Source organism: Mytilus californianus, unplaced genomic scaffold (genome assembly GCF_021869535.1).
Source record: "Mytilus californianus isolate M0D057914Y unplaced genomic scaffold, xbMytCali1.0.p SCAF_6, whole genome shotgun sequence".
Lineage (NCBI taxonomy): Eukaryota > Metazoa > Mollusca > Bivalvia > Mytilida > Mytilidae > Mytilus > Mytilus californianus.
Window position 1 is genome coordinate 105,484,155 of NW_026262712.1, and position 8,821 is coordinate 105,492,975.

An 8,821-nucleotide genomic window follows, 5' to 3' on the forward strand; every position below is an offset into this window, starting at 1 on the left:
CCATCTTGTACACAAACTCAGAAACAAGGGTATTGATAAGTACAAAGTAAATTGGATAGATAACTGGCTCCAAAATAGAAAACAGACAGTTCTCCTAGACGGCTGTAAATCACAACCTGCAACCGTACTATATATATATCCGGAGTTCCACAAGTTACCGTACTTGGCCCTCTTCTATTTTTGCTATACATCAATGACATTGGGGATAATTTAACAACTGGTACTAGCATAAGACTCTTTGCAGATGATTGCTTATTATACAGAGACATCAAAAGTCATAATGATACACAAATATTACAGAAAGACTTAACTGAATTAGAAAAGTGGTCTATTGATTGGAACATGTCATTTAATCCATAGAAATGCTACGTTCTACAGACAACACATAACATCCGTAATAGAATTATAAGACCATACTTCTTACATTCTACAAAGCTGGAACTAAAAGAACATAACCCATACCTAGGGGTGGAGCTAGACAGCAAGCTCAATTGGAACCATCACATTACCTAAAAAATTAACAAAGCTTCACAACAACTGAATTTTGTTAGAAGAAATTTATATAGATGCCCTCAAGAAATTAAACAACACGCTTACATTGCTCTGGTTAGACCACATCTGGAATACAGTAGCTCAGTATGGGACCCCCATTGAAAGAAGGACATCAAACGTATAGAAATGGTACAACACAGGGCGGTAAGATTTGTAACCATGGCTACAACTACCAACCCGGCTCTATGACCGCAATTATACAATCTTTGAATTGGCCTACCCTTGAAACGAGAAGAACAGCAAATCGCTTAATATTATTTCAGAAAATACTGTATCACCAAGTAGCCACCGAAATTCCCAAATACAACCTCGTCAACAACGAGAAAACACGTCATAGCCACACAGTCAGCATCATGCAGCCACAATGCAACACCTCCGAATACGAATTCAGCTTCTACCCGAGAACAATCCGAGACTAGAACCATCTACCAGGAAACATCGCAACTGACACCGACTCGGACACTTTCAAGGAAAACCTCTGGTCACACTTCAATCCCGAGACCAGAGATGCTGTAAAGATCATCCTTGTTTTTATCCTGCACCGACCACAATTTTAAAATTGTATATATTAATTTATTGTTTCGGTTTTGTTGATCACAACTTGTACAGCACCTGCACTTGATGACACAGCATCAGCGTGATGGTATTTTTTCGTTGCTGATTAACGAAAGAAGAAAAGTACGTACTGTTCAATCAATTAATAACAGTCTTTTTCTATAATGTGTTTAAAAGCTTGTTATTTTGAAACACAGAAGCAAACATACTTAAGTCATAATAATCTTTATTTTCTAACTAAGAAAACGTTTACAATACATACATGGTAAATTTATTCATCATAATCAGTAAATCTTTACCTTTTTTTTTTCACAATAAAACAGTATCATTAGTAAATTAAAAAAAATATACATTCGAAAATATATTGTCAACTCATTTTTGAAGTCAGATCATTAAAGAGAATGTAATCCTTTATCATGTGTATGTTCAAAAACGTTTGTAAATCATTTGAAGAAATTGAAAACGAAGTAGGCTAAAGTTTTTTTTTTATCTAACACCAATTTTCACCTTGAACAAAGTCAGACATCAAACAAAATTTTGTGTTACCCCAAATCTTCTGTATTACTCTAGAGAATGTTACAATAACGTTCCTTCCAAGAAATTTACATAAAATCAGATTCATACGCCTTTTCAAAATGAGTAGAATGCCAATTATGTTTTATTGAATTCCAATAATTTAAAAAAGATGAAACGTACAGATAGGATCAAAAGTTGAGTTGTTTTTCTAATCCTGCTTAATCTTCATTTATGACAAACAAGTTCAACATTTAACGCAAGATCTGTGATTTATTGTAGAGTTAATCAAGTGTCGACAACATACTAATTGGTCCATAGATTTATTGTAGAGTTTATCAAGTGATGACAAAATACTAATTGGTCCATAGATTTGTTGATTCATTTTCATTACTAAGGTTTTTGTGTATTGAAGGTGTTATATGATCTAGTAACCATGTATGAATATTAATTAAAAAAATATAGACTAAGGCAATAGGTCACACTTTCTTCGTCCAAAATCAATTATGAAAAAGCCATCTACATAAAAATAAAGATGATGCATGATTTGACAATCTCGCAACTATTCATACCCCAAAAGGACACATATGTAAACAATTAAAGATCACCGTTACGACATTCAACAATGAGCAAAGCCCATACCGTTTTTCAGGTATGATAAAGTGTAAAATAATTGAACAGAAGTAATCAGCGGACTTATTTATACCCAACGTCTGTTGTGACGTTTTGGATTTCAATGAACGTAATCTATGTATTACTGGTATAATATCAAGTCAGGGATTTCGTTACCACAAATTACTTAATACCTTTACTAAATTCTTCCATGGATATAAAGATTTGGTTTTGATGTTTGTTTGTACCTGTAGAAAACTTATTTCAAACTGGATAACACATTCTTTTTTTTACTGAGATCTTGTTTACCGAGTCCGGCAATTTCGATACGATCCGGATAAACTTATCGATCCTTTAAATAACCTTTTTCTAAAAGCTTACAATTCAAAGCTAAGATCAGATCTTTGAATATTGTTTTTATTTGTATTGATATTGATTTTACTATCTGTAAATTAAAATCAAACTAAATACTAATTATATATATATATCTGCACATTCATGGCTCTAGAATATGTTGATACCTGTACATTGTATCTTGGCTTTGTACATGTGATGTTTTTTTCTCTGACTGTTTATGACGTTTTTACACTGAATCCAATGGATGTTGGATGTGTACTGAATAATGTTTTAGTCTTAGATGCACGATTTTGTTCATTAGTTGTTAGTGTCTTTCTGTTGTGTGGATGTATAAGTACCCGTCCATGTCCATTCTGTTTTTTTTGTTAGATGTATTTCTATTTGTATCCATCTGATGAGTTAAGACTTTTTTCAACTGATTTTTATAGTTCGTTCTTATGTTGTACTGTTACACCACTGTCCCAGGTTAGGAGGAGGGTTTGGCGCCATCAAACTAGTTAACCCCGCCACATTCTGCAAGTGCCTGTCCCAAGTCAGGAGACTGTAATTCAGTAGTAATCGTTTTTTGCTGTGTATGATATTTGTTTTTTATTCATTATTTTGTACATAAATTAGGTCGTGAGTTTTCTCGTTTGAATTGTTTTACATTTGTCGTTTCGGGGCCTTTTATAGCTGACTACGCGGTATGGGTTTGGCTCATTGTTGAAGGCCGTACGCGTACGGTGACCTATAGTTATTAATTTCTATGTCATTTAGTCTTCTGTGAAGAGTTGTCATATTGGCAATCATCCCACATCTCCTTTTTTATATGAATGAAAAGCAAATATTACAGACAGCAATCTGGTTCATATTTAATATATGTTTCTGGCCAGAGACATGGACATAAACAATGTGGTGGAGAGGGGCAAAAGATACCAGAGGGACATTCAAACTCATAAATCGAAAATAAACTGTCAACGCCAGTAATAAAAAAGAAAAAGACAAACAGATAAACAATAGTACACAAAACACAACATAGAAAACTAAATACTAAGCAACACGAACCCCACTAAAACTGGGGGTGATCTCAGGTGCTCCGGAAGGGTAAGCAGATCCTGCTCCACATGCGGCACTTGTCGTCAGCGTTCAACCCTTCCCCATTAGATGGGACCTGTGACGTAACAACATATCATAAGAACTATAATAATAAGTTGGAAAGTGCTTGACCCCTTAGATTGGGTTCAGAACTAAGAGTACTTACAATTACTGAAAGCTTGTTCAAAGACCAACATCAGCTAATGAATAAACCATGTTCTTCCAGACTGTAATGTCAATCAGTACACACCCATGTGCAAAGACCTCATTTATAAGAAATTACTAAATACGATGCCACTATATAAGTATTGACAAGATACAGGACCATTAGTATTAACATATATTTAACCGAAACTGTTTTGTTGTAAATTAAACTATTTAAAAATTAAATAAATTTTAAAACCGATAAAGACAATTTTAAGCATCTTACTTTAATGCTTATTGTTAACCGTAATAATCTATATTCTAATGCAATTTTAATGTAACCACTTTTTCATTGGCTAAAAGTTACCGTCAAATCCACAGTTGACCAGTCGTAACTAAGGAGAGACCCGCCATTTTGAATAGATTGAATAACAAATGTTCGATTTCTACAATATAATCACAAATTAAATAACACCAACCCCAAAATCGCCGTTTTAATGTGATTTCATCCAAATTTGAATCGTAGAGGTAACGTAATAACCTCCAAGTTGTAAGTTTTAATTTGTATGACGTCACGTTTAGCCATAACGTCTTTGTGCAAAAATCATTCATAAAGTTTCGCGGATTTTTTTTTATTTCAAATTTAAACATTTTGTCAAGCTCTAACGTATTATTACTTTTTGTAATGCATTAGAATCGGAATAACAGTACTGTAGTTGAAGAGTTGCCACCGTCAATTTTGATTTGACGGTCGCAAATTGACGTTTTACTGTCTCCGCTACGCGTCGCCAGTAAAACTGCATTTGCGACCGTCAAATCGCCAATTGACGGTGGCAACTCTTCAACTACAGTACTGTTATTCCTTAATTTTATTTTATTACAAATCAGTTGAATGTGTCCTAGTTGTTCGACTGATTGCATATATAGCGTTGGAGTTTGGTGTTGAAAAACGCAGTTTGCCTTTATACAAAGATACTGTTTTTCTATTACATATAAATGAGACGAATATAAACACTCCTTGAAGTGCATTTAAGAGCCACACAATCAAAGAAAATGCATTTTCTTGAAGAGATGACGGTAAAAAAGATTCAGCTATTTGGAAAATCCACGTTATTCCGGTTATCGTAAATAGTTTGACGTAAACAGTGAACTGAGTTCTATTTGGTCCAAGCTGTTCATCTGTTACCCTGCAACTAGAAGCAATAGTTCTAGCAGTGAGTGAGAACAAGGCTACATTACTACAACATACAAGAACAATAGGTGCCATAAATGTGATAATGATAGATATTTGTTGATTTAAAAAACACACGTGTCCACCATAACCAATCGCGTTGTCACTATGAACAATGGACGTTAATCCAACGTTGCAAGAAACAATCAAGAAGGGCACTCCATAAGAGTATAACACATACAGAAGAATGGTTCTTGTTTGCTTGGCAATTTCATTTTGGTGTCTAGTAATGCAGATACTGCTAAACATACGATACATATGAAATGAACATACATTCAAACATCCAAAGGTAGCTAACCACAAGTAGTGTATCAAAATTCCAATAACAAAACAGAGTGTCTTATTGGTTGTTTGGTATAATCCAAATTGATAGATAGAATGAGAACAAAACATTGCAAACACTAATGACATGTTGATTTTTCCTGGTAAGGTTCGCAGTGACGGAAATATCAAATACGTCAAAAACGTCAAAAATAAACATACTAAGGAGATACAAGTACAAATCATCAAAACAATTCCAGAAACATCCTTATATATGTTTGATTCGCTCTCTTCTTTAATGAGCCATTCGTAATCTTCCTTACAGATTCTTGCGCCAATTGACGGTGTTATAATATATTTAATAGGACTTAATTTCTTCCTTGAAAAGCCGACAATTAAATTACGTGTCTCATTTTCTACGCTGAATTCTGCATCTTTCAGGTCAATCTGTTTACAAATAAGCAGCTCCGATACTAATATATACGTTTTCATCCTGGCACCTTCTTCTGAATATATATAACAGGTTCCATTCAAATGGGATGTTTTGGATGTATCTGGCAACAGTAAAGGGTAATACTGCTCTGTTACTGTAAACTTATAAATAAAATTCCCATGTAAAATGTCAATTGTTGAGTTAGTCAGTTTTAATAAATTTTCTTCAACCTGTGTCCGATTTACATGCATGAACAACGGAAATGACATCTTCAGATAAATTGATAAGCTAATGTTTTTTCCTCTTTCAAATGTTAACTCGTCCGAGCATGAAGATCTAAATTTCAAAATAAGAAGGTCTTGCTGGAAAGAAGCCGTAATATTGGTAATGTGTGATATGAAGCTGACCTTAACTATTTGTAAGAATTCCGCACTAGTTACATTGTCGTTGAATATAACTCCTTCCAACCCAAGTGTAAGAATATATCCCAGACCATACGTTATTTCTAGCAGTGGAACGCATACATTCTTTCTTAATACTCGTCCGGGAAAACAAGTCAGGTCTGAACAAGTATGCTTCAAAAAAAATATATATATTATCAACATATTTCTTTTTTGTAAGTTTGATAATTTATGAGTATTAATAAATTAGGCTGGATTTCATTCGCTAATATTGGAAAAGACGCGGATTGAAATGAAATTTACCAGACAAAAGTCCTGTCGGTGTCCTTTGAAAATAAAAATAACACTTAATAAATTAGTTGTATTCAAACTGCTTTCTTGATTTATCTTCATCAGGAACGCCCAAAGCCAAACTTTGAAAGCAAAGGATGTGTAAGACCCGAAACACTTATTTGACGTATCATTAGAGGAGCCCGAAATCAATAAGCTGAAAACAACACAACTACACTACCCATGATGATCCCTATGCAGCAACTAAAACCAGACAACTTTACTATATCTGAGGACCCTTGTATAAAGAATATAAATTTGTTATAAAAATCGGATTTGTAGCTTCATATATGAGATTTCCTATCCGTTGCTTACAGACACTAAATTTAGAATATCCTAATACCCTACAAACAGACATGAATGGCTATTATTGTTTTGCTTAAGAGAAAAGAACTGTAGAAATAACAAAGATGAACGCCTAAAGTAGTAGCCCACTGTAGCGTCACTCTTATATCTTAAACGCTTTTGAGCGGAGAGGCATAGAAATAAACCAAATCCAGCATGACTTTTCCTATTACCAACAGAAAAAAAGACAAATTTCCAAGAAGAGTTAGAATCCTAATTTTCAAAACTATAAACTTTGGTGGATAGTTGTCTCATTTGCAATCATACCACATCTCCTTATTTTTATAACATAAATAAAAACAAAATATTACCATAATAGAGTTGTAAAATTGGTCCTGTCTGCACTCCTTCTTGAATATTTTGTCTGTAGATGTTCTTTCGTAGTTTAAAAGAGAAAATAAGACACGATACGTAGGTTGGAAAATGTAGGTGGGATCGACAATGTCAGAACCATTGGTGTTTTTAATTTCAAAATGTATGTCTATACTGATATCGTCTGCTAAATTTTCATGTGGATTGTTACATTCTTTACAAAATACATTTTTATAAGGGGCATGATATTCTATTTCAGGAAGATTAATGCAGTTTTTCAAAGCATACTCGTTGTACAGGAGTTCTGGCCACATTCCAGTTTGATTACAAGTAGTATACACAATTTCTGTGTTAATTTCAGGATTACATATTTTGCAGAATGGATTTTCACCATTTTTTGGTACGACTAAACGTTCACATGCCCATCTGATGTTATAGTCTAACTTTTGCAATTTTCCTGTAGAATTACATTTACTGAAGCTTTTATCTCCACACTCAACAGTATTACCTGATGGTTTAAGATCTATTGTACATTTATTTTTCATCGCAAATTTGAAATATTCCTGTAAAGAAATATGAATGACATACGGAATATATGTTCTGCAAGAAATAGAAAATTTCCATATTTCTATATCATTTGTAATCTCCTCCTCTATGAACGTTACGTTTATTTCTTTATATTGGCATAAATAGCAAAAGATATTTTTGAATGGAATATCATCTTTAATAAATTTCACTGGTAAAATGTTCAACAGGTTCTGGTTAGAGTTCTGTTTACAAAGCATGTGTAACCGAGACTGTGGAAAATTGGAACAATCATCATAAACTATATATGTTTTCCTATTCAGTGAGTATTTATCCAAAGTGCAGGTTTTACTAGGCTCAAAAAGTTTGTCAATGCAACAAGGATTAAAATATGACCGATGTCTAACGCTACAATGGACATCGCAGTCACAGTTCTCTAGTTCTGTAAACGTTGAGTAGTTTTTACAAAATAATTCACGTCCAGAAAATGCCAAGTACTTAGAATATATGTCTAACAAATCATCTATGTACATGTCTAATTGGCTTGAGTTTGAAAAATCATCCAAAGGTTTAGTAAGAAAATGTACCAAAGATTCATTAACATAACTGGAATATTCAATGTCCGAATTTTTGGCCAGCGTGTAAAGTATATATTTCAAATTTAATTTCTTAATTTTGAATAGATATTCGAACTGACCATGTGTTTCTACATCATACGTTACATCAATAAAGTTATACTGCGTTAGTTTGTCATTGTTTCTATTACAAAAGTAACAGTATATATTCTTGAAGTTACCTATTACTTGAGTTCTTGGTGTTTCAAGACATAGCTTTTCCAGCTCTAGATCATATGGGTGCCACAAACATGTATCATTGCAATTCGAAATATAATGGTCACCATACAGGGGTGGATTACAAAGATAACAAAAAATGTTTTTGAAGTAATCAAAATTATGATCGTAAGTCTGACATGCGTGATCTATGTCTGAATCGTATGATTTCCATGTGCCAGAAATGTTACATGAATTAATCCCATAGAAGAGCCTCGAGTTTTCAATGCTGCATGATCTGAGATTCAATTCTTTCGTTGAGTCTTTTATATAGGCTATACTACAATTATTATCAATCGAAACATTATAAAGGTCATCATATGATGACATGAAATTAAAATCTACT

At 33.4% G+C, this 8,821-nt stretch overlaps 1 protein-coding gene across 1 annotated transcript; it reads right to left on the reverse strand.

Moving 5' to 3' along the window:
• Positions 1 to 3,728: 3,728 nt before the first annotated feature.
• On the reverse strand, positions 3,729 to 7,665 carry LOC127706712 (probable G-protein coupled receptor Mth-like 2). The gene is made up of 3 exons (XM_052211369.1): positions 7,418 to 7,665; positions 4,798 to 5,261; positions 3,729 to 3,739 (listed from the first exon to the last, which is right to left on the reverse strand). The coding sequence occupies exons 1-3, from the start codon at positions 7,663 to 7,665 to the stop codon at positions 3,729 to 3,731; spliced, it is 723 nt and encodes a 240-aa protein (XP_052067329.1).
• Between the last annotated feature and the right edge of the window lie 1,156 nt (positions 7,666 to 8,821).

What these genes read in the sequence shown, in the direction of transcription:
- LOC127706712 (XM_052211369.1), bottom strand. Translation starts at nt 7,665, where the DNA reads ATGAAAAATAAATGTACAATAGATCTTAAACCATCAGGTAATACTGTT. An exon ending in GGAATGTGGCCAGAACTCCT is followed by an intron (nt 5,262 to 7,417) that starts GTACAACGAGTA and finishes CTGCATTACTAG; the next exon opens with ACACCAAAATGAAATTGCCA.